Genomic DNA, 27,704 nt, shown 5'->3' with positions numbered 1-27,704 from the left:
TGCTTTGAATATGAAATAACAATTTTACGTTTTAGGGGGAGAAAATTATAGGTAATTTTGAATTGGCGGTAGATTGCCAGGAAATATTTAATTTTAGAGTCATGATGTCATTGGGTAAAATATTCCTTATCAAATTCCCCTATTGGCCACCAAAGAGAAGAACTCTGTAAATTTAGTAGATATCACCAAAATTTGGATGGCAATATATCGTCACAAAAAAATACATAGTTATTCTTCGGCCAAATTCATATTTGCGCCAAATCTCTTAAATAGCCCCTCAAAGCTTTATTTTAGATGATAGGTTTCAATGAAAGAAATCTTCTACGTCAAGTTTCACCATAAGTTACCTCACAAGAAAAATCTCTAGAGAGAAAACATAAGTTAAAAATTTCAGTTTCAATTTGGGTATAAAAATAAAGAAGCTTTTTCATCATCTTTCATTGGTTACTTTCTGTTTGGGGCGAATGCGAATGGATTGCTTCATTTTAGAGGGAAAGTATCAATGGCAAAGTTATTCTACATCGAATTTTACTATAAGTCACCTCACAAGAAAAATCTCTAAAAAAAATACATAAGGTAAAAATTTCAGTTTCAATTTGGGTATAAAAATAAAGGAACTTTTTCATCGTCTTTCATTGGTTACTTTCAGCTTGAGGCGATTGCATGGAGATTGCGTCATTTTAGAGGAAAAGTATCAATGGAAAAGTTATTCTACATCGAATTTCACTATAGGTCTCCTCGTAACAAAAATCGGTATTTTTAATATGTGACCTACAAATATCGGTTTCAGTTTGGCTACTTGCAATTTTAGTTTTTATGGAAAATTTTTAGTTATTTCGAATTGGTGGGCGATTGCCGAGAAATATTTAATTTTAGAGGCTTGATGTCGAGGGGAAAAATGTTGCTTATCAAATTTCACTATGAGTCATCAAAGAGAAGAACTCTGTAAATTTAGTAGATATCGGAAAAATTGTGATGGAAATAGTATTTTTCAAAGAGAGAAGTAAAAAGTTATAATATATTACTCTCCTTTATATGACTCTGGGTTATCTAATTTTATTATCCGAATTTTATCGATTGTTTATATACCTACTTTACCCATATGTACCATACATGTATGTATATCTCCCACTCATATCATTTCGGCCAAGGTCATTCCAATTTCAATACAAAAAATTCACCAATAATACAATGACCTGCAAATGCCAATGGAATTATAACACTTCACGCAATCAAAACTATCATCAGTTGATTATTCCATTCGGAATTTTCATTGTGCGTAATATTTATGTATGTATGTAGGCCTCTTTTTTCTGATATAGGCCAAACATACATACACACATTCACACAAATAAAAAAATTATTTTTATTTGTACAAATCATTGATGGCGCTGGCTGCTAATAGAAAAACTAAATATTTTCTTTTATTTGTATTTTGATTTAAGTGATCTTCAATTTTGATGGATGTGAGAGCCACTGTAAAATGTGGGCCAGAAATGTATTTATTTTAAAATATTTTTTTTTTTTGGGAAATATTCAAGAGAATTAAAAACATAAATTTTGCTGAGCAAAACATTTGCTACTAATCTATTTTAGTTTCCATGATTTTTTTTTTGCCTAGAGAGTCACACATGTTGAGCTGGGGGCGACCTTGAATTGCTGTTATCGAATTTTCACCTTTTGTTTGGAGGTTCTTTTGCAAAAAGTCTAGCAACAAATAACACTAACAGCAGATAACATATTGGTCTAAATTCTATGCTCGCTCTGTGACGGCTGTTGCCAAAAACAAATCCCGCCAGTAAACAGCTCACCTAACAGCCCCCTTTCTAGATTTTTTTTCGTGTGGTGTGTGTGGGAAACATGACGTTCGCCAAAATACGACAGAACCCCAAACATTGAAATTCAAAATATTTTATAATTTTTGTTTTTAGTTTTTTTTTTGTCAATTTATTTTTGTTCTGATAAGGAAATTCAGTTTTAAATGGAAACCCCTCTCTCTCCCCCCCGCCTTTTGCAATCATAGTAAATTTGTGCTGGTGACCTTCATTTTCATTTCTCGAGCGATAATGTGTGTTGATAATATGTTTTGGAAAAGATAAGACAATGAAATATGTTCGAGTGGTGGGAAGAGTGTGAGAGGGGGAAATGGAAGGGGGAGGGGTGCAATTTAGAAACATATGATGGTGTTTCCTTGGTGGGAGCTTATTTTGTTAAACCAAATTAAACTCAATTCTCAACAATTTTTAAAGGAAAAAACTTCCTAAATTCAAATATTTAATACATAAGAACAACAAACGGAATCGGAATGAACATATTTGGTCATAATTGGCGATTTACTAGGATAAGACCGTGATGGCTTCCAAAAAATTGCGAATGAGAACACTATAAAATATTTCATAGATATGCTTATATTGAAACCTATATTTTTATTATAAATATTCTAGCTACAAATTCCTTTACCAAGAAAACTTGTTAGGAAATTCGATGTAGAATATTCTTTCCATTGGCATAAATATGCTAAAGTGAGAACCTGGATGAGAAAATGACCCCTAACTTAAAAAATTCCTGCTTAAAAAATCGTTTAATATTTGCCAAAATAGACCAATATTAGTACCTACATTTTCATTACAAATATTCTAACTACAGGATTCTTTTATATGAAAACTCATAATGAAATTCGGTGTAGAACATTTTTTCCTTTGACACTATTCCCCTAGAATTAACCCCTATGGAACTGAAGGCTAAAATGTGGAAAGATTAAAAAATTTCCCAAAAATATTTTTTCTTAATTTTCTCAAATTCTACTCAATTTTTTAGGATTCCTGTTAACAATAGCGATTTGTGTTGGTTGACGACTTATAGTAGAATTTAGTTAGGAGTATTTTTCCTTTGACACCATTCCCCTAGATTAACCCCTATGGAACTGAAGGCTAAAATACGGAAAGACTAAAAAATTTCCCAAAAATATATAATTTTTAATTTACTGAAATTCTATTTAATTTTTTAAGGATTGTTATTAACAATAGCGATTTGTGTTGGTTGACGACTTATAGTAAAATTTAGTTAGGAGTATTTTTTCCTTTGACACCATTCCCCTAGAATTAACCCCTATGGAACTGAAGGCTAAAATACGGAAAGACTAAAAAATTTTTCAAAAATTGAATATTTTTTTTAATTTGCTCAAATTCTACTGGATTTTTTGTGATTTCTGTTAACATTAGCGATTTGTGTTGGTCGAGGACTCATAGTAGAATTTAGTTAGGAGTATTTTCTCCTTTGATGCCTACCCCCTAAAATGAAATCTTTTACGGATATTTGATCCAAACTCAAAATAACCCTGAATGAGAAAAAGCTCTTATCTTAATATAAACAGCGCCATCTACACGTCAAACGTGTTATTGGAATGGAAAAATGAGATGGTATATTAGAGAGCATGATAACTGGACCTTATAGAATTATAGAGAGCGGCATCTATGCATCAGTTGCAGTGTGTTATTTTTCTATTGGTTTTATCGCCGATAATGCCATTAACTTAAAATCTTGCATTTAGCCGAATTTAATCCGACTTTTTTATGATTTCTGTTGAAAATACAGTTTCATGTTGTGTGAAGACCCTTAGTAGAATTTAGTTTAGGATATTTCCTGCCTTAACACCTATGCTCTAAAATGAAAACCTTTTCCTCAAAGTTACCCTAAACTCAATATAACCCTAAATGAGAAAATAATGTAATCGTATTTTAAATAGCGCCATCTATGTTTCAAACAGATTATATAGTTTGGAAATACATATCTTGCTTAATACATACAGAATATGGCATAAAATCGAAAGTGAACAAGAAATGATTTCAAACATTTTTGGCTACATAAATAAAGTCAATTGTTTTTGTGTCGATTTTCTTAGTTTTTGATTTGAGGACGAAATCTCAATTTTCGGGGTAAAGTGTCAAAGCAAGAAAGATTCCGTATCGAACTTCACTATGGGTATCTGAACAAATGATCTGACTAAATTTGATACTTATTAAGATAACATCGACGGCAGTACTTAGGAACCGGGCGTAATTTTATTAATTTGAAGATCAAAGGCTTGTTAGAATTATTGAGAACGCCACCTATATTTCAGCTTTAAATAAGCTTATAATAGCTCAGCTACATTTAGCCAAATTGAACTCAGTTTTTTAATGATTTCTCTTACCAATATCGATTTTTACTCTTCGAAGACCCATAACGGAATTTTCTAAGGGATATTTTTTCCTTTAACGCCTATAACCTTAAATTAAATCCTCCCCTAATATTTGCCCCAAACTGAAATGAATCTCAATTGAAATTTCGATTCGCAAAAATCAAAGAGGATTTTGACACTTTCTTTTGTCCCAGATTCACAAAAAACAAAAAGGATTTTTACACTTTCTTTTGTCCCAGAAAATCCTTTACATCGATTTTCCATAATAAAAAATATAATTAAATTTCTCTCGTCATTTTATAAAAATAACGTTACCCAAGTCACTCTCATTGCAGTGGCTGATAAATTATCGCCCATGTGTGTGTGCGTGCACATGACCACCCACATATGTATGTATATCAACCACAATTGTTGTCTGTTTCATGAGGTCAATAAAATTAGGTTTAACGACTCCTTGCTGCATAGCCTTGCGGGGAATACTCCTCAGCTAGTCTATAGCAAAAGAGAGCCAGCTATCTAGCCAGCAGCAGCAACACATCTGGTTCAGCAACACTTGAAAAGTCAACAACATCAAAGTCATTACCATCAGCATGGCAGGCATGCAGGCAGTGGGAACAAGCTGATAAATTCATGATCATGGTTTCAATTGTCAGTTAGTGAGTGAGTGCCTGACAGTCATAACTTCTCATAACAATAAAAGCAAATACCGGCAACCACACAACGTTCACATACTACGGCGGCAGCAATAAAGTTTGGCCATTATTGACAACAAATGGCATTGATCTTAAGTGAGAGTAATAAAGCAACAACAATAACAAATACAAAATTTATTGTATCTACATACACCATACCACTTATGTACATACATTTTACATGCTTACAAATAGTATTACTATTATGTAGTTTAAGTGTGTTTCGAACGAGAAGCCATGACATTGCCAAGCTTGGCAACATGGTAAACGTCATGTTGTAGCTGAAAATGATTGTCGTGATTGTTGTTGTAGTTGCAAATGTCATTGAACGTTTGGAAATTTGAAAATTTTGAATTATTAATAACCACCGTTGCGATCTCATTGATGTTGAATTTTTTTCTTATTTTTTTAAATTAATAAATTCATGAAATTTTCTTTTGAAAATGATTTTTTTTGTGGAAAATGAAAATATTTTTGTATTGGGTAGTTGAATTGATTTTTGAGGGCATTTTGTTATGAAATGAAAAATTATGGAAATATGGCGTAAAATCGAAAGTGAACAAGAAATTGTAATAAGCATATTTGGATATATAAATAAATTCAATTTGGTTAGTTTTTTCTTGATGGCAAAAAATCTCCCTTATACTTTATTCTAGACGCAAAGTGCCAATGGAAAAAAGATGCTGAGTCGAATTTTACTATGAGTCTCCAAACAATATTTCAGAGTAAATTTGAAACATATCAAAAAGTACAAATGGCAATTTGAAAGTTTGGATATACCACAAAATTTTGGATCTTGCATAATTCTCTTAATTAGGAGGATTTGGGCCCAGTTTCCTCGAAAACTTCATTCTAGAGACTGCGTGTCAAAAAAAAAAAAGATTCCGCAAAGAATTCCCCTAGTGGTCTCTGAAGAAATAAAATCTATATTCAGAATATTCAAATCTAAAAAAATCAAAACATAATTGAATAGTATTTTTTTTAGGGTCATAACTTCCCTAGAACTTCATTCTAGAGCCTAGGTTTCCCAGATATATTTCCGTTAGTGTCATGATGGTAACATATATACCGCTCAATACATACAGAATATAGCATAAAATCGAAAGTGAATAAGAAATGGTTTGAAACATATTTGGCTACATAAATAAAGTCAATTGTTTTTAAGCCAATTTGTTTAGTTTTTTTATTTGATGACGAAATCTCCCTTATCACTTAATTTTCAGGGTAAAGTGTCGATGGAAGAAATATTCTGTATCGAATTTCACTATGGGTCTCCAAACATTTGATCTGGCTAAATTTGATATTTATTAAGATAACACCAATAAAAGTTTGGGCATAAAAGTCAAAACTATAGAATCTAGTGTCATTTTATTGGTTTCAAAATTCCCCTAGAACTTCGTTTCAGAGTCTTGGCGTCAAAGATATACTTCAATTCTGACCGGTGTTAAGGTTTGTCATGGGGATAAAATGTATACCACTTAATATACCATGGGTAGGACATAAAATCGAAAGTGAACAAGAAATGGTTTTAAACACATTTGGATATATAAATATAGCAAACTCTTTTTATGTCAATTTGTTTAGATTTTTGATTTGATCTCCCTTAAAAAATAATTTTCAATGGAAGAAAGATCCTGTATGGAGCATCACCATAGATCTCGGAAAAAAGTATTTGTGTACTCTTGAAACATATCAAGAAAACACCAATAACAATTTGGATATATATGACATAAAATTAAGTAATTTAATACAATTTCGTTAGATTGGAGAGTGGGGTCAAAATTTCCATAGAACTTAATTTCAGAACCAAGGTGTCAAGAAAAAATTTCCGTTCTGATCGGTGTTATAATGAAAACACATACATCAATTAATATGTAAAAGGATACAGCATAAAATCGAAAGTGAACAAGAAATTGTTTTAAACATTAATTTAGTGATCAAAATCTCCTTAAAACATAGTCAAAAAATAAAAAGTTATTCTGCGTATAATTTTACTACAGGTGTCCGAACAAGTGAAATCCGTATGTAGAATATTTAATGGTAAAATAGTCGAAAAATATTTAGATGTACAAATATTGTTACTTTTTTGAGTCAATTTAGTTAATTCTCGATTTCATGGCAAAATCTTCCATAAACCTTCGATTTAGAGATAAAGTGTCAATGGAAGAAAGATTCAACATCGAATTTCACTACAAGTTTCTGAGCAAAAGATTTAGGTAAATTTATTACAATTAACATTACACCCATACGAATTTGTACAAATTTGGTATAAGAAAAAAATTATCATTTAGATAGTTTTTAAGATTGAGGTGAAATGTCGCCTAATACTTCATTTCAGAGACTGGGTGTCAAAGAGAAATAGGTTCGGCATAAAATTTCATTAAAGATCTCTGGCTGATCTAATTTTATATTGTAGATATTACTGGGTAAAAAATCAGTTGCAATATAGGAGTAAAAAAATCATATATTTTTAGAAAATTTTGATTTGAAAATAGAAGCCCAAAACGACTTTAGGGACTCAGTGTTAAAGAGAAAAGGATTCTGCTTCAAATTTCACTACTGGTTTCTGGAAAAACGAAATCTGTATAGTCATTTTAATTTGGTAAAAAATCAATAGAAATATGGCAATAAAAATAATAAAGCAAAACTCAAAAATTTTCTTTATTTTGGGGAAAAATTTGGTTAGCTTTGAAAATAGGTTCCCAAAACTCCTATAAATGTTCTCTTTAGGGGCTCAGTGTCAAAGAGAAAGAGATTGTGTATAAAATTTCACTATAGGTCTCAGAACATGCGAAATCCAGGAATTGTCTATAAATCGTTCAAAATCTGCAAAAATATTAGTAAACTTCTTCTGTCGCCAAGTTCTTGCCACTTCCAAATGGGACCAAGCTTTTTGTTTAATTAAAAATTGGTTTGGAAAATTACACTCCCACCCTAATAATCCCCCTTATGGACTTTTTCCAACCCCCAATATTTCAACTTGAGATAGTCGCTCTCTCACAAAAATGAAAACATTGCGGCAATCAAATTGAATACTAAACATTCAATGTAATTTAATAGCGAGCATTTAAAAATTATTTATTTATTTATGTTTGGAATGAAGGAACGCAAAAAAAAATAGTTTCAAATGAAAACGAAAATCAAACCAAAAAAAATATTGACTTAAATGTTTGATGGTGTTTTTCCAAAAGCCGGCTTTATTTACATTGCAGGTGATCGCATTGCAGCGTTTTTTATTTTTTGTTGTGGTATTTTTTGTTTCTTGCGATCGACGCGAAAGTTTTGAGTTTTTCTGCAGTTTACTTTACATTTTGAATGTTTTATATTTTTCGTTTTATTTATTTTTTTTTTATTTTTTTGGATTGTGAGGTATTTGAACCCTGTATTAAAGTGAAACTGTTTTATTGTGGTATTTTTTTTTTATTTTTGGTTGGCAAAAAGTTTATTCATCTTTTCGCCCCGAAACAGCCGCTGCAACAACACAAAAAACAAAAAATATGTTGCAATCGTCGAGCAACGATTGCAAGTTACTCACATTTCTGAGCAGCAAAAGAAACAGAAACGCAAATAAAACTGAAAATGAAAAAAGATACGCCGGAATGCGCTTGTAAGGAACCACTACTACAACATCCACTCACTTAATACCACCTAAAAATACATGCTTTCTTGCCCTCCTCTGCCTTCACACTGCACGGATCCCCAGACCCCTTGCCAGCGACCGCAAAAGACAATGGACGGCCGGCCATCTCCTCCATACACCGACGACAGTCGCACACAAAGACATTGCCCGCCACCGACATTCTGAATTCGCTTGGTACTGTCAGGCAGGCAGCCTGCCTGCCTGGTTGGTTGATTCGCTGCCTGCAATGTAAAAGTATCTGTGCGAAGAAAAAAACTGCAACGAAAACAACAATAAAAATTATACTCCACTGAACTTGGCTTCGTACCATTGACCTTTTGTTGCATTTCATTGCAATGCGCTGCAGTTCTTTTTTCTCAGTTTGTTTTATTGTCGCTGTTGTGGTTGTTATATAAATAAAATAAAAAAAAATGATTGCAAAAAGATGGCACAGCTATCTTGGCTCTCTCCCGCCCAAGCAAGAATTTTTTGGTGATATATAATTTTTTTTTCCGATTTTCGTCATATTCTTATCTGTTTTATTGGGAGTCATAGCTGCAGTTCGTATTACTTCATATCTCAGGCTGGGTATTTTGTTGGTTCTTTTAATCAATAAGGAAGTGGAAATAAGCAAAATGGTAATGGCAAATATTTTGGGGAATTTTTGCAATTGAGATTATGCCGAGGTCAAAATTTTCTTGAGCCACACAATCAAGGAAATATTTCCGTTTGGTCGGTGTAAAGGGGATTTCATGATGGTAACATATAGATCAATTAATATTTACAGGATATGGTATAAAATCGAAAGTGAACAAGAAATTGTTAAAGTCCAAGAAATATCCAGATCCATTTTTTGCTATATTGAAATGTATGACATTTCAATTTTTCCGTTTGTTGAGGCTACATAAAGGATTAAAAATTAAAATTATGATTTTATTTTGAAATAATAAAAATTTAGATACTTACTCTCATTCCCATTGAACACAAGTTCGGCTACAACACTTCAAGAATTTTATCTTCAAATTTGGTCAAAAGAAATTCCACAATTTTTTTCATAGGTCTGTTGAATAACTCCTACCTGTTTAAATTTATTCATGTCACTGACCAGGCGCCAACCAACAATCATTTATCACCTTTTGAACTAGTCACACACACACAAAATAAGTCAGTCAGTAGTCGGAAGTCAATGACTGTTTTATCGAGGTAAACTTGAACACAACGCAACAAAAATCATACATTCCATTAAATTCGGAATATAAAAAAATCGTCATTCATTCACACAGCACACCTTCATACGAAGTCGGTCGACATGAGATGGACCAATGAACTCTCTGTGCCAATATACATACAAAATTAGCAACAACAATAAAAATGCCAATAAACATAATGTAATAATAATTAAAACTATGAAACAATAATGGATGAAGAAGGGGGTTGGGGGGATGGGAGATAAAATACTATTTTTAAAAAATGTTCTTGAAGGCCAATAAAAGTTGTAGTTTATTAACCCAAAACTGTTTCGTATAGGGGTTAAAACATATATTGGGGCGAGGAGAAGAGTTTGAGATTGGGAAATACAACACTATCTATAAAGGTCATGGTAGAATTAAGAAGGTAAGCTCATTTTATGTAAGCATCTCCAAATTTCTGTAATAAGCATTGTCAAATTTAATTGTATAGAACAAATGTTCCTATCTCTGGTTTGTGTGTATAAAGTGAATGTAGAATACAATGAATGAAAAAATGTTCCCATCTCTGATTTGTGCATATACAATGAATGTTTTTATCAATCCTTTAGGGGTACAAATTCTGACCCATTTTAGGATAAAATCGAAATTGAACAAGAAATGGTTAATAGATAAATATACCCAAATTTCTATGAATATTTCACGGATATATCATGCCTACAGATTTTGTTTATTTAAAAACCAATCTGAAATAAAAAAAAGTTCCCTTACAAATGGCGATTGTGGATCATTTTGGCGCCCAATTAGAAAAATACTATAATTAACAAGAGTTTATATATATGTTGCTCAGTTTTCTTTTAAATACAGGACTTATGAACTTAATTTCTGAAGATTCCCGCAATGAAATTAAAATAGGAAGAAAAATGACTCGTTAAGGATTAAAATCGAAATTGAACAGAAAAATTGAGATCCTAGGACATTTGGCGCCCAATCAAAAATAAAACAAAATTAGCTAAAAAAAACCTACTTTGCTGTGAAATTCCCGCAATGAAATTCAAATAGGAAGAAAAATGACTCGTTTCGGATTAAAATCGAAATTGAAGAGAAAAATTGAAATTCTCTTATATTTGGCGCCTCTCTTATATTTAGCTAAAAACAACCAAATTTGCTGTAAAAAAACATGTTCTAGCAGAGTTTGAATCGAAGTTGGAGGGTTTCTGGTGTTTAAAACCGTCGCCCTCACCAAATATGCCTGATAATCTGCTTAACCTACGACGAAACCCCATCGCATAGTTGTGAGTGTGTGATAGTGTCTATAGGCTTCCCTTTTCACTATAAATTTCAGATCATTAAGCTCGTCTCGAAAGAGAAATGTGGGTAGTTCGATGTTGCTCAGTTTTCTTTTAAATACTGGACTTATGAACTTAATGTCTGCAGAATCCCCCTAATGAAATGCAAATAGAAGGAAAAATGGCTCGTTTCGGATTAAAATCGAAATTGAACAGAAAAATTGAGATTCTCATATATTTGGCGCCCAATTAAAAATAAAACAAAATTAATTAATTGTGTCTATAGGCTTTCCTTTTCACTGCAAGTTTCAGATCATTAAGCTCGTCTCGAAAGAGAATTATGAGTTCTTCGATGTTGCTCAATTTTATGAATTCTTTAAACTTTCGGGTGACCTATGGAGGAATTTAATAAAGACATTACAAAAAGTAGTCCTTTAAAGCATTGAAAAATTATTTGAGGATAAAAATAGTCGATACAAAATGTATAGTTTTGGGTGTTTGGCGACCAAGTATTTACTTTTTTTTAAGATACACAGTAGACTTTTGAATAATTTTTTCTTAGTAATCCATAATGAAATTTGATAGAGAACATTTATTTCATCTTTCTAGGATGAAAAATTCCTGACGTTTTCGTCGTGAAATCCCGAATTTCCACAAAGTTTTTTTTTCTCAAATTATCCTCGAATTCAGTAAATTGTAAATTTGCTAATGAAAATGTTTCTTCTTGACAACCACATTTTTAAGTTACGAATTCGGGACCATTTTGGCATAAAATCGAAAGTGAACAAAAAATTACTTTTATTCAAATGTAACCGAAATTAGGGGAAGGTATTACGGATATACATAAAAACTATATCATTCGATGAAGAAGACTTTTTATTGACATAATCGCCAGAGATTCGCAAATTAATACAGTAACAGCTTTTGGTAAGAAGTACTTGGTCTTTGGCGCCCAATAGGAAATACAGCAAAATTGGCGAATCTTTCTCTTCCTAGAACAAGAATTTCCTGACGTTTTAATTGTTTTAAATTCCAGCTATTTAAAAAAATGTCCATTTTAAATCTATTTTAACTTTGTATATTGGTGTGTCAGGTAACTTCCCTTTTTTGACATGGACTAAATTTGATAAGGACTACTTCTTTTTAGCAAATAATTATTTTTATCCAAAAACATCCGAATTTAGATTAGCATATTAAGGATATATACAAAAACGAAATAATTTAATAGAGAAATTTTTTATTGACATAACCCTTTGATCACAAATTGATATAGAATCTAATTTCCATGGAAAATCCTGAGTCTTTGAAGCCCAACAAAAAATGACAGCAAAATTTGCACATATCTCATATTGTTATAAAATCGAAAGTGAACAAAAAATTTTCTTTAGTTAAAAACAACTATATAATTTGATTTATAATTTGTTGATTTAATTTTGAGTGTTGTTGATGTATAGCACCCCGAGGATCAAAAACTCAGTGTTATTAAGGTGGAGCATTAAAATCTCACCCTCACAAGAATATTGTTTGTACTCCATAAAATCAGATGTATATTATATTTTATCTCAAATATGGCAGTACCTCGAAATATCCTCCTAACACCCTCAAAAACTCTATGTATTGAAAATCTTGTGGCTGTGGCACCCAAATGTTAATCTTTTTGGCTTAAAATCGAAAGTGAACAAAAAATTGTATCCAGTTAGAAAACTCCGTAGTTTGATTTTGAAAATTTATTGCACTGATATCATCCCGTGAGGATCAAAATTTCTGTGTCATATTTGTGGAGCATCAAAATTTTCCCACACAAAAAAAAATGTTTCTATCCGAATGGGTGACCACTAAATCAAAGGTATATTCAATTCTATTAACAATTACAGCACCATCGAAATATCCATATGAGACCCCAAAAAATCTATAAAACCACAAATTCGACGTAGATATAGCTTTACCCGCTGGTCTTTCTGTCTGTTCAAATTAAAAAAGGAGCCACTTTTTTGTAGGGATCTTTGAAAGGATAATATGCAACATGAATGGATTAAAAATGAAGTTTCTTACACCTCCTGGTTGATCCATCCTCGTGGTGTTTAAGTTTTTTCCATTTGTGTATTAGGTGAAGGAAAATATAAGTTACAGTAGATTTACCTAAAACGATTAGCATTTAATTATTTTTATTTTACTAAATTTATTGGGAATTGAGGGGGGGAATTTTTGAAAACATCAGCAAGAAAATGCATTTTCTTTCAACCTCCAAGATTTGTTTATGATTGCTACAATAATAATGCCCCTTCACACACACACACGAATTCTATTTCCAATCGTGTATTTGTGTGAGCGTGTGTGTTGGTGTTGTTTTGAGAAAGTTGTGTGTATGTATGTCTGTGTAATGAATGCAACAACCTAGGACAACATAGAGAAAGTTACAGGCTTCTTTTGCATCCGAATACCATGGCCACCACCACCACGACGAAGACCTTAAAATAGCAAGAGAGAAAAGAGAGAGGACCTTTTGTGGCCACAAATTGGGGGAGGAGGCCCATTGGTTCATTTTTCTTCTTCTGAACTACAGCCACACGTGTTTCAATGCCAAGATTTTTGTTCCACAAAAATTCATTGCTTCTCTGTGAACTCACTCACTATTTAAACCGAATTACAGCAACAATAATAATAATAATAGCAATAACAACAACAACTACCTACAATTGATATTGAAACGGCCTTATCTACGGAGCAATGAACAGCTCAACTCTATAACCCTGAATGTTTGCGCTCTCCATGCCCAAGCAGCAATAATGTTAAGTAATAAGAAAAATAAATACTCTGGCTCTCTATTTTCCCTCTGTGGTAATGGCCTCACACACTGCGGAAGAGATAGTATCAAAACAAAATACAAATTGATGAGCTCCAAATGTTGGGAGAGCGTAGAAGGCAAGAGCACCACCACCACACGACTGAGTGTTGATCAGAAACACAACAACAATGCCTCGCAGATACGATGGTTAAACATAACATTGACAATGACTGGGCGCAAAGGCAAGGCAGCAACAACAGCACATGGTATCCAAAAACAAACACACACAGGCAGGCAGGCATGCTCTCTCACTCTCCTCTCAAGTAACTGTGTGGGTAATACATCATGAACGGCAGGCAAACAAACCCCACACACAATAAGATATCAATAATAACAACAATAACACTGGGCCATACAGCAAATATTTTCAAGAGCACGTGAGTTCAACAGGCTAAGGTCTCAGAGAGTGAGGTACACTCTCTCTCTCCTATCCAATGGGAAAGGAAACAAAATAAACATAACACACAAGGGTTTTTTTTCTCATATGAAAATATCATTCATCGACGAAGTTTATGGTGGAGAGCGAACGAGTAAGTGAGTGGCGTTCACGAAGTATGTTGTGTTCGTGTGACAGCGTGTGTGTGTGTGTGAGTGTGTGCGGTGTTGTTCCATCATCCAGTTAACCCAACGAAAACGAACAAGATCCAACGTAAACGTAGATTTTCCTTTCATTGACAAGCGGCGCTTCGCAACGTGCAGATCGTTTTTTACGGTATACGGATACGTGCGTAATATACGGTATAATTACAGAGATACACCCAAGCAAAAAAGTCAGTGCAAAATATATATAAAAACAAACAAAAAGAAGAGCATTTATTTATTGGAAATAAAAAGAAAGAAACAAAAACAAATGGTTTTATTTTGAAATAAAGGAAAAAAAATCAAATTGAAAAAATAAATACTAAAAGTGAAATCTAAAAGGAAGAATATATAATGAGAGAAAAATTGAAGAAATAAAATATTGAAAATATGAAATCAAGCCCAGCAAACCTTTTGAAAATGGCTTTGAAATTGTGAAACAAATTTTAGAGAAAAAGTGAAAATAAATCGAAAATTTATAAAAAATAATTTGTGAATTCTGATTTGAAAAAAAGAACATGAAAATGGTCATGTCCGCCGACAGTTCAGACTGTCATCCCTCAAGTAGTAGTGTTAATCTGGGCGCCGAAGCCCCCTCAACAAGTGCAAAAATATCGGTGATCTGTCACATGTCACAACAATCCCAGTCGGTTACAGGCCCCCAAAATAACGTGGAGGCCTCGTCCACAACACCGGGACCCCAAGTCGTTATGGGGCGATCGCATTTGGAGAATGCCTTAAAATTACCGCCAAATACCAGTGTATCGGCCTATTATCAAAATACCAAACTTTTAGAACAAGAACAGCAGCAACAACAACAAAACATTAACAATAACAACAACATTGTGTTTGCCCGTAACATGAAACAAGAATTGAACAATAACCACAACAACAACAACACACCCTCCCAATCGGAGGCTTCTGGACATTATCAAAGAGTTGGATTGCTGGCAGCCCCAGCACCTGTCACAGACATGGATACTGTGCCCACAGGTGCTGCCCACAATCTCATCAAAACTTCGCCCTCACCACCGTGTCCCCTGAGTTCTTCGACCTCAAGTCACTCGGTGATTTACAATAATCCCCATAAACAACAACAGCAACAACAAATGCCACAAAATTCCTTGATTTTGTCGCAAGCCTTGCAACAGCAGCAGGAGCATTACAACAACCACCATCACAATAACAACAACAACAATAACATTGTTTCCACCACGGAATCTAGTAATCCACCCATGCTAGCTCATCACATGAGCCCATATGATAGCTTCAATGCCAACACCAATGGCAGCTATCCGCCCTCAAATGCTGGGGTCATTAACCTGCAGCAGCATGCAGCATCATCTTTACCACCCTCCACCCACAATTCCATCTATCATCACCACCAGTCCCAGCACCCATCACACAATCTCCATAACGGCGGCCAATCGTCCGTCATGATAATGGCCGCCGATTCCCGGCCACAAACTCCGGATTATATTAAATCATATCCCGTCATGGATACCACCGTGGCCAGTTCGATGAAGGGTGAACCCGAACTGAATATTGGTAAGTTCCACTAAGGCAATTCAATTGAATTGTCCTCAAAAGAAATTTGAGAAAATGAAATGAGGAGAGACGGAGGACAATTCAGTTACTTGGTTTAATGGAATATGGTCGAGAAGAGAGCGTATCGTATCTTTTTGGGCCATTATGTACCTATCCCAAAATTAAAAAAAATTAAGTTGGAAAAATCCTCTACTTAAAAATTAAAAAATAATCCAGAAATTTCCAAACACTTGGGGTGAGAAGATTACGGAAAATTCCAAACATAAACGAAAGTCTTTCTCTATATATTTTGTTAGAGTGAGAGAGAGAGTGGGAGGCACTTGCCAGCTTTCGTCGAAAGGTGTTTCTGGTTATTTCTCTCTGGGTTTTGGTTGAGCATTAAAATAAAGGGAAATACTTTCTTTGTGGACTCTCCGTGAAAGTTGAATAAGAGGAGAGAATATGGCTCAAACTCAAAATTTGGAACTGAAAACTCAATTATTGGTCCTTCGACTGGCAGAAATCATTAGAACTAGTTTCTTTTAAATCTTTTCGGGATGTAAAACCGCCAAAAAATGAGAATCCATACCGATTGGCCATAGAATTACTCAGCGGCGTTTCTCCACAATTTTGTGGCCCTTTGATGTCGGAAGAGACGTATTTTAAGTATTACAGACTTAAAATATTTCATCTAAAAAAATGGATTCATTATCCATGGGTCCTAGACTTAAACGGTTGACAAGCATAAATTCTCCATTTTGCATAAAATCGAAAGTGAACAATAAATTGTTAAAAAAAAAAACCAAATACTTAAGTCCAATGATTGATAAGACTGCCTTATGGGGGTGTCCATAACTCGTAAACAAATGATTTGCCTAAAATGTAATAATTTTTGCAACTCATTTGGTCCTTCGATCGGCGATAATGTCCATAACTCTTAAATAAATGATGTGTTTAAACTGTAATAATTTCTGCAACTCTTTTGGTCCTTCGACCAGCAAAAATGCTGCTAATATGCTCTTATAAGACTTAAAACTGGGTATATGAAAAAAAAAAGATTGTGTTCCGCTAGAAAGACTCAAAAGTGTGGACTTAAAGGTTGATAAGCTTTCATTAAATCCTAAAAGTTTGACTTCTTTAAACTGTAATTATTTCTACAGTTTTTTGGTCGTTCGACTTTGAGGCTCTTTCGTTTGACTATCGGTTCTTATAAAACCACAACCGAAATGAAATGGCATAAAAAGCATTGAGACGTCATTAAAAATTTATGTAGAATCTCTTATTCAAAGGAAATCTGGGATATATATGGCGCCCAATAAAAAAAATTACCAAAATAAGAAAATCTCCAGGTGTTTGCCATTTTGGAAATAAAATCGAAAGTGAACAAAAAATTGTCTTCAACTTATACTTCCCCAAGGATTTCCCATTTTCCCATAAAATCGAAAGTGAACAAAAAATTGTATTTGTTGTTAGGAAAACTAGGCCATTGTAAAACCATATCCGGACTAAAAACTGGGACGAAATTCTTAAAATGGCATAAAATGCATTGAGACATCTTTACCAATTGATTTAGAATCTCTTATTCATAGGAAATCTGGGATATATATGACGCCCAATAAAAAAAACTGACCAAAATAAGAAAATCTCCAGGTGTTTGCCGTTTTGGATATAAAATCGAAAGTGAACAAAAAATTGTCTTCAACTTATACTTCCCCAAAGGATTTGCCATTTTCCCATAAAATCGAAAGTGAACAAAAAATTGTCTTTGTTGTTAGAAACATTAGGCTATTGATAGGCCCCTTTTCTCAATGTTTTTTATTTGTCTTTATTTCTTTGGTCCGAGGATGAGATTCATGGACTTGGCTTTTTTCTGTATTTATATGTCCATAGCTTCAGCCTTGTCTACTGATAAGCTTCCCTATTGGATGTTCCCTCCAATAACTTTGGCCTTCGATCCGGTTTGGTAGTCTTCAAATTGTTCATATGTATGTAAACTGATGGTCCATGGATGGCCAGGACAGTAGATAAGTTTTCGCCATGACTTTTTATTCGATTTTTTTTGTTTTTGTTCCTTCGACGTCCGATTAGATTCAATGTTTTTTGTTTCAAATGTATTACTTGATATAGAAAATTTCGGCGGTATCTTGTCTAAAAGGTATCTCTTAAATCTGTTGGTGCCTTGACCTGAATTTTTCGTCATTTCGGAAAGGTTTTGAATAGATTTTACCTTTTTCAAGGAGAGCTTCTTTAAAAGAAGCTTTCAACCCCGCAAGAATTCCTTATGATGATTAAGGGACCAAATTAGGATGAATTACGGCTCTTCTCAATGGATCTTTCATTCAAAAATTACAAAGTTTTTGTGACATTTTTTTGTAATTATTGTGAAAATATTAGATTTGGTCCTTCGAGCAAAAGTTCAACAAGAAATGGGAGACTTAAAGTGGATTTGTTGGTGATTTGGTCCTTCGAGTAAAGGAAAAAAAAAACAAATATTGCTCACCTTAATTTATACAAATTTATTTGGTCCTTCGAGCTGGGTATGGGTATTCAAATCTATGATAAAATCAAAACCAGACACAAATATTTGGTCCTTCGATCAAATCCATAATTATTTGATTTCTATAATAACTCTAACAATTAAATTCCGAATTAAACCAGGAAATAAAAATAATAGACTATTATTTTAAATTATTTGATCTCACCTTCAACCTTCATCAGCCAAAAATCGAGAACATGAGCGCCACGTTCATTCACCTACAATTTTGATTAATAATTCCATGAACCCCCAGCAAATTGCCACTGGAATCTAGCGCTTATTTCCTCTATTGATTATTGATCTAAAACAAATTATGATTCAGAAAAGAGAATAATATTGGAAACCAGAAACTCCATAGCATAGTTCTGGTATATTTAAAGGTCAGAGAGCCAGCACGCAACTGACTTTAAAATAATAAAAAAAAAAAAAAATAAACAACCTCCAAAAGTTCATTGATTTCCGTTGCGTTAAAAAAGTCACTACAGTGTCACTCGCTTTTTATTGGCAGCAGCAGCATCAAAAAGTCAATACACTTAGCCTTCTCAGGCGAAATGATACCGGTTTGCTTCATACTGCGGGTATGTTTTAAAACATTACCACAGTTTTAGAGCGTTTCTTTGTGGTTTAGAAAACGGAAATACATGGTTAATGATTTATTTCCCCCGTCCCAACCATCATCTCAATTATTATGATCTCATAACGAGAATTTTTGCTAGGTAGGCCTAAGCTAAAAATAAACCCGGCTAATAGATGAATAATCAGTGGTTGTGATGTGAACGAATTAAGAAACAAGGTCACAACCCACCACCGCCGCATTCGAACATGACTTGATGATTTTTTTACCAAGAAATAATTCCGCATTGTTTTTTTACGCTGGAGATTCACTCGAATCGAAAAGTTCAATGCAGTTCATTCAAAGCAACAGGTTTTGGGTGATCTACTCCACAGTGAGTTCAAAAAACTTATATCGAGGCTTAACTTATTTTAAGGCAATGAAAAATAAAAATCCGGCGACATAACAGTACTCCAACAGCAACAATGACAACATTTTGCCATTAAAGTTCAATAACTTGCTTGGATTTGTTCAATGAAATTTTTTGAATTAAAGCCAAGTTTAATGGGTTGACTGGCTAAAAGCTTTCATTTGTTGTAGGTGGCGTTCATTTTTTTCAATGAAAAGGGAAATTTGCAAATTTCGCTTTCAATGAAATCCAAAAAAAAAAAAAATAGCAGTGAAGTAATTAAAGAGAATTTTTTGGTCCTTCGACCACTTCAAAAAATCTAAAAATTGAGTTTCCATTAATTTTTCAGTGTTTTATGGACGAGAACAATATGCAGTTAAATATTTTTTATAAAAACCGAAAAGAATATTATTATTTGGCAGCCAAAAAAATATTTTAAAAAATGTTGGTCCTTCGAAAATAATAAAATAGCAGTGAAGCAATTAAAGAGAATTTTTTGGTCCTTCGACCATAGGAAAAAATCTAAGAATTAAGTTTCCCTTAATTTTTCAGTTTTTTAGGGACAAGAATAATACAAAATAGCAAATTTTTTAATAACAGAGTACAGAATATAAATATTTGAGAGTAAAAATATTATTTGAAAAAATTTGGTCCTTCGAGCTGAAGAAAAATTTCAATTAAAATTTTTAATATTTTATTTTCAATTTTTTTCGCTTAAAACATGTGTCATGACAAATCAATAAAAAATTGTCTATTCCTAAAAAATGTAAAAAAAATTGATTTCCAATCATTTCAAAGAATTGGAAAATTTGGTCTTTCGACCTAAACAAAATTTTGAATTTAGATTTTTTATATTTTAATTTTTTTGTGGTTTTAAATATTTGTTAAGGAAAAATCAATTAAACATCTTTGGTTCCTCTTAAAAATGTAAAAATATTTGTTTAAAATATTTGTTAATTTCAAAAATTTGGAAAATTTGGTCCTTCGAGCTTAACCAAAATTTTGAATTTTTTATATTTTATTTATTATTTTTTTTTTTGTAATTTTAAATATTTATTAAGGGAAAATCAATAAAAAAAATTGTTTGTCCTTAAAAAATGTGGGAAATTTCACTTCCACTCATTTCAACGACTTTTTGGTCCTTCGACCTAAAATAAAATTATTTTTTGGTCCTTCGACCTCGCTTAAAGGTGAATTTTCCTTTAGTTTAAAGCCACTTATCAAATTCTGTGTTTAAACACCTCAAGTAAGCAATAAACAAATAATAAGAAAAAAACATTTTGAAAATTCTCTCTCCAATCCAGCTAAAGATAAAAATTCCAGTTTTTAAATAATTTTACGTCACATTTCTTCTTTTTTCCATCGTTCCCTGTCTCCATACCAACCAACTCATTTAAATTGCCCGTAATCTTTTTTATCGTCACATTTATTTTGCCATTCTAAAAATAATTTCAAGTTCACTTCCGAACGGCCACAATAGGCAACAAACCGAAAAAAAAAAACAAAATATACCGAATACTGTTTCTTATCACAAACCAGAAGTTTGCTCAAATAATTTCCATTTCATTTGGCAAATAAAAGCATTTTTTGTTTGAAATCGTCCCACCATTGCTAGCTGCTATTAAGTGCAATTACAAATACAATTTGGAAGCAAAAAAAAAAACAACAAAGTCAATATTATCTAAGCTATATGCAATGAAGTGCAAACACAAGAAAAATTTAATGGGGAAGTGATAAGGAATTTTGAGGAAAGTGTGCTTTTATTTTTTAAAGACACCTGGGATTCCAAGAGTTTATTTGGATTTTTTTTTTGGTGGAGGGGAAGCTTTAAATTGATAAATAACAGTCATTAGAAAATGGTCCTTCGAGTAAAGAGAAAATTTTATTATTTGGTCCTTCGACCAACGAAAAAATCTCACTTCCAACATTTTTTGGGAAAACAAGTTGGTAGACTTTGTATTTGGTCCTTTAACCACAGAGCTTCTTTGCATTATATATTCATCCATTGAAAAAATGACCATTCGTTTAATTTATAATTGGTCCTTCGACTTGATTCGCCGCGGTGGAAATCTTACTTCCAACATTTTTAGCAGGTCCATCATCCGCAAAGCTTCTTAGTATTTGGATTTGGTCCTTCAACTGTAGTATTTTTTTTTTCCAATATTTTGAGGTGGGAAAATCCTACGTTTTTCAATGAAAAATGGTCCATTGTCTGATACGAATTTGGTCCTTCGATAAAAGTAATTCATTCATTTCCCATTTTTTTATTTATTAATGGTCCATCAGTAAAGTTTTTATTTTTGACAGAATTATTTTGAAGAATTATATTGTTGTTTACACACTATGAAAATGGTCTTTCGTCTTAGCTTTTTTTGACAAAATAATTAATTTCTTCTTGTTTAGAGTTGGTCCTTCGTCTTTATCATTTCTTATTTTTAAGAAAAGTATTAAAAAATTATTTCAAATTTGTTAAAAAAATTGTCTTTCGTCTCAGTTTTCTTTTTCTGTTCTGGCCATTTTGGTCCTTCGACCTCAATAATTTCCTTATTTTCTGAATTTTAAGGCTAGAGAAAGGTTCACATTTCTTCTTAAGTTGAATAGGCATGCAAATGGTTCTACGACTTGGTATTTTTTGTAAAAAATAATGATTTTTTTATTTTTATGATACATATTTGGTCCTTCGACTACAGTATTCTCTTACTTTTTGATGGTTATGAAGGGTAGAAAATTTATTTTTATTTTTTTTTTCATTAAAAAAAATTGACCTTCCTCCGATTTTTATTTTTGTTTTTAAAAAATTAAAAAAAAATCTAATTTGGTCTTTTTATTTTTTATTGCAAAATGGTCCTTCGTCGCAATATTTTTACTCTTCATTTGGTCCTTCGACTACATTAATTTCCTTACGTTCTTGATTTTTACGGGAGCGAAAGTTGGGAAATTTGATTTCATTTTTTATTTGGTCTTCGAGGACAATATTTTCTTAATTTTTCTTTTCGTTTTTGGTAAGAAAGGTTCGGAAATTTTCTTTATTTTTGGTCCTTCGACTAATTTTTTTTTTTATTTTTATTATTTTATGGCACCTATAGTCGAAGAATTTTATTTTGATCCTTTTGAATGTGGTCCTCCGACAACATTGATTGCTAAGTAACCTTTATTTTTTTTTCCTAAAATGATCCTCCATTCTGGGTCTTTTTTTTTTGGTCCTTCGATTACAGTAATTTCCTTATTCTCTTGATTTTTACGGGAACGAAAGTTAAGAAATTTTCATTCATTTTTTTTATTTGGTCCTTCGACGACAATATTTTCTTAATTTTTCTTTTTTGAGAAGAAAATTTCGGAAATTTCCTTTATTTTTTTTTATTTTAAAATGGTCCTCTAACCTGTCTTTTTTTTTTGGTCCTTCGACTAAATTTTTTTATTTTTATTATTTTATGGCACCTATAGTCGGAGAATTTTATTTTGATCCTTTGGAATATGATTTAATATGAACATTGATTGTTTAGTAACCCTTATTTGTATGGAAACAAAAGATCGGAAATTTTGTTTTATTTTTGTTTATCAAAAAAATGGTCCTTCGTCTCAAAATTTTTAATGTTTATTTGGTCCTTCGACTTTATTAATTTTCTAATTTCACCCAATTTCTTTGGGAACAAAGAATCGATTATTTATTTTTAGTTTTTTAATAACAGAAAAGTACTACTTCGTCTCAAAATTTTTATTTGGTCCTTCGACTGCAGTAATTTTGTAAACTCCTTTACTTTTAATGTAACCAGGGACTAGTGTTTTCTTATTTATTTTTTTTCTCTCATTATAAAATGGTTGATATTTTTATTTTTTTTTTTTTGGTCCTTCGACTTTAGTAATTTCTTTTCTTCCACATTTCTAAGGTCAGAAGGTATTGGGAAAATTTCCTTTATTTTAATTTTTTTTCGATCATAAAATGGTAAATGGAAATTTCGTTTTCTTTTTTTTTTATCAAAAAATGGTCCTTCTTTCTAAATACTTTTAATTTTTATTTGGTCCTTCGACTGCAGTCATTTCGTAATATCCTTTATTTTTAAGGTAATCAGGGACTAGTATTTTTTTATTTTTTTTCTTCATTATAAAATGGTTGATCCTTCGCATCGCTATTTTTTTTTTGGTCCTTCGACTTTAGTCATTTCTTCACTTCCACATTTCTAAGGTCTGAAGGTATTGGGAAAATGTCCTTTATTTTAATTTTTTTCGATCATAAAATGGTAAATGGAAATTTAATTTTCTTTTTTTTTTCAAAAAAAATGTCCTTCTTTCTAAATACTTTTAATTTTTATTTGGTCCTTCGACTGCAGTAATTTTGTAATTTCCTTAAATTTTAAGAAATCAGGGACTAGTAATTTGATATACTAGTTGATATTTTTATTTGGTCCTTCGACTTTAGTAAGTACTTCACTTCCACGTTTCTAAGCTCTAGAGTATTGGGAAAATTTATTTTTTATATCATAAAATGGTCCTTCGTTCTAGTTTCTCATCCAGTGATTTCTATCACGTACTCCAATCGGAAAACCTGTATATCTGGCTATCATATAGTTTTTTTTTTTTTTTTTTTTTTTGTTCAAGTGACCGTGAATTATTTGTTATCTTTCATTTGTAGTTTTTGGCGATAATATTTCCTCAAACACTGTTCTCACCGATTAGATATTTGACGACAGACGACCTTCAATGTTTCATTCACATAATTTTTTTTATTTTTTGGCGAAGTATTTTTGGACAGACATTACGCACTATTTTCGAGCAGAGAGCAAACTATTTAAAAAAAATAATTATTATTTAAAATGAACTATATTCTCTGCAATGAGTTTTAAAAATTTTTTTGACATTGAAAGTTTAGCCACAAAATGGGTTGAAGAAAAAACCATTTAGGTTTTTTTTGGGCTAGGCTTTTTTTATGTTCGTTTTACGTCAAACCCCAAGCAACAGCAGCAGCAGACGTCAAGACAAAATGTGCAAAATGCGGAAACAATGTTGGTATGTAAATTAGTTGAACAGGTTTTTTTTGGCGCTCAAAATGGTTTTAATGTGTCCGTCTTGTGGCTCTACCCAATTCAAATAAAAATTAATTGAAATACAAAAAATGAAAAAAAAATTAACATAAAAGTTCAAAAACCTATGTAAGGTCATTGTGACCGGTTGTCAGACTGATGATTTTTTTTTTTTTATTTTAAACATTTTTTTTATTTTGATTAATAAGAGTATAATAAAACAGCGAGAGAGAGAAAAAACAGCTGTTATATATTCAATCCATTTTTTTGTGTTTCGGAACGATATCAAAAGGTAAATAAACTTTGGGGGTCTTAAAACCAGCCCCTTTTGAAAAAAATGTCGAAAAAATAAAACGGTGCATCATCATAGCCATAAGGTGAATGATTTGATTATTTCAATGCAAACGACTCCGTTGAGATCGAGGTTAAAGGCCTTTGCTCGCCAAGAAAATATAAACAAAACAATGACATTTGCATTTATCAAAATGTTATGCAATTTCGTTTTAATTTCAATTATTTTTCGCTTTCGATACAATGAACTTGTCGAGGGTGGAAAGTTGAATGAATTTTATTTGTATTTCCGAAATACACGATAATGATAACAACAATAAAAATGGAGGAGGTCAATTACATTGGTAGGAGAGGATGGCCTCGTCATTGCTGATATCAGCAGCAACAACATTGAGGCATTAGGGGGTCATTGATTTTTTCCCTTTTGATTGATATCGTCAACAAAATATGGGGACATTTTACTTGACAACGATTTTTTTTTAAAATTTTTTTTGAATTTTTTTTTTTTTGATTTTTTTTTTGATTTTTTTTTAAATTTTTTTTTTGAAATTTTTATTTTAACTCTTCGAATCAGAAACGTAAATTTCCAGTAAAAATACATTAAATTGCATTTAACTGCAATTTTTATCATTTGCTGCTTGCAAATCAAAAAAAAAAAAAAATAATAAAAAATCAGAAATTTGGGTTTAGCTGCATCATTAATATCATAAATATGAGGGATTTGGGTTTAAGTGCATCACTATTAACTGCATTTTTACGTTTCCCTAATTAAAAATCACATCTATTTTGGGTTTCTTGCTTTAAAATAAAAAAACATTACATTGCGTTTAACTGCATTTTTCATAAAAAAAAAATTTTTTAAAAGCAAATTTTGGGTTTAACTGCCCAACTTTTTTAATTTTTTTTTTTAACTTGCTATTTATTTAAAAATAAAAGAAAGAAGCGTGCAACACGAGAAATAAAAATATTGTTTGTAGCTACCTTGGAGGCACATAAACGCAATAGATAGAGAGAGTTAATTTTCTTGGCCACTCTCTCTCTCTCTCTCTCTCTCTTTCGGATTTGAAGCATCTCACTGATAAACAACCAAGCAGTTCGTTGACGAAATTGTAACGATGTATCTTCTCTCACAGAGTGCCCATGGGCGTCTCCCTCTTTCTCTCTCGCTGGGTTATTTGTTGAGTATAGAGATGCTGGGCTGTATTAAATGAAGGATAATTATCTATTGAAAATTGATCCTCACAGTAGCTTAATTTTTTTTTTCTATAGAAAAATTGGATTGCAAAAAATGTTTTGTGGAAAAAAAAAGATTCTCAATTCTATGGAGAAAATGGCGATGCTCAGTAGCTGAAGTTTTTTTTTTCTCAAAAAAAAAAAAAAATAAACCGATCCAAAACAGCTCCTTAGCTTTGTTATAGAATTTTTTTTTAGAAAAAAAAAACCAACTGTTCATTCATGAAATTCTCTCACAGAGTGTCCATGGGCGTCTCTCTCACTCTCTCCCTGGGTTATTTGTTGAATATAGAGATGCTGGGCTGTATTAAATAAAGGCTAAGTCTCTATTGACAATTGATCCTCACAGTAGCTTATTTTTTTTTTCTATAGAAAAATTGGATTGCAAAAAATGTTTTGTGGGAAAAAAAAATTGATTTTCAATTCTACGGAGAAAAAGTCAATGCTCATTAGCTGAAGTTTTTTTTTTCTAAAAAAATTAATCGATCTTAAACAGCTCCTTAGCTTTGTTATAGAATTTTTTTGTTTTTGCGAAAAAAAACAACGGTTTATTCATGAAATTCTCTCACAGTGTGCCCATGGGCGTCTCTCTCTCTCCCTGGGTTATTTGTTGAGTATAGAGAAGCTGGTCTGTATTAATTAAAGGCTAAGTCTCTATTGAAAATTGATCCTCACAGTAGCTTAATTTTTTTCTATAGAAAAATTGGATTGTAAAAAATGTTTTGTAGAAAAAAATTGATTCTCAATTCTATGGAGAAAATGGCGATGCTCAGTAGCTGAAGTTTTTTTTTCTCTAAAAAAATAAATCGATCCGAAACAGCTCCTTAGCTTTGCTATAGAATTTTTTTCTAGAAAAAAAAAAAACCAACGGTTTATTTATGAAATTGGGTGTGTATCTTCTCTCACAGTGTGCCCTAAATAGCTCCTTAGCTTTGCTATAGAATTTTTTTTTGCAATGCTCGGCAGCTGATTTTTTTTCTCTAAAAAATAAATCGATCCCGAATAGCTTTGCTATAGAAAAAATTTTCGAAAAAAAAAAAAAACAGCTGTTCATTCATGAAATTGGGTGTGTATCTCTCGCGCCTCTCTCTCTCTTTTTGGGTTATTTGTTGAGCATAGAGATACTTGGCTGTATTAAATAAAGAATAATTCGCAATGAAAAATCCTACCCAGTAGCTTTTTTTCATTTTGTCTATAGAAGAAGTGGTTCTCCATTTTTATTTATTTACATATTATTATTTTTATTTATTATTATTATTATTATTATTATTATTATTATTATTATTATTATTATTATTATTATTATTATTATTATTATTATTATTATTATTATTATTATTATTATTATTATTATTATTATTATTATTATTATTATTGTTATTATTATTTATTTATTTATTTTTATTATTATTATTATGATTATGATTATGATTATTATTATTATTATTATTATTATTATTATTATTATTATTATTATTATTATTATTATTATTATTATTATTATTATTATTATTATTATTATTATTATTATTATTATTATTATTATTATTATTATTATTATTATTATTATTATTATTATTATTATTATTATTATTATTATTATTATTATTATTATTATTATTATTATTATTATTATTATTATTATTATTATTATTATTATTATTATTATTATTATTATTATTATTATTTATTTATTTATTTTATTTTAATTTTTTTTTTTAAATTGCCCCCATCTTGAGTTCTATA

The 27,704-nt window shown here is 31.6% G+C and overlaps 1 protein-coding gene across 4 annotated transcripts in view; it reads left to right on the top strand.

Annotated features, from left to right (window-relative positions):
• LOC101896320 (ecdysone-induced protein 75B, isoforms C/D) overlaps positions 1 to 27,704 on the top strand; it is a 307,818-nt gene that overhangs the window by 174,550 nt on the left and 105,564 nt on the right. The window contains exon 1 of one of the 4 annotated variants that reach the window (XM_020038182.2): positions 14,348 to 15,939. The exons of the other annotated variants lie outside the window; for them this stretch is intronic. Within the exon in view, the coding sequence (XP_019893741.2) occupies positions 14,910 to 15,939 (1,030 nt within the window). The 5' untranslated portion in view covers positions 14,348 to 14,909. Of the gene's footprint in view, positions 1 to 14,347; positions 15,940 to 27,704 lie in introns of those variants that run through there. 4 annotated transcript variants of the gene reach the window in all.

Source organism: Musca domestica, unplaced genomic scaffold (genome assembly GCF_030504385.1).
Source record: "Musca domestica strain aabys unplaced genomic scaffold, Musca_domestica.polishedcontigs.V.1.1 27, whole genome shotgun sequence".
Lineage (NCBI taxonomy): Eukaryota > Metazoa > Arthropoda > Insecta > Diptera > Muscidae > Musca > Musca domestica.
Note: the sequence above shows the minus strand (reverse complement) of the source record. Positions and strands in the feature narration are given on the sequence as shown.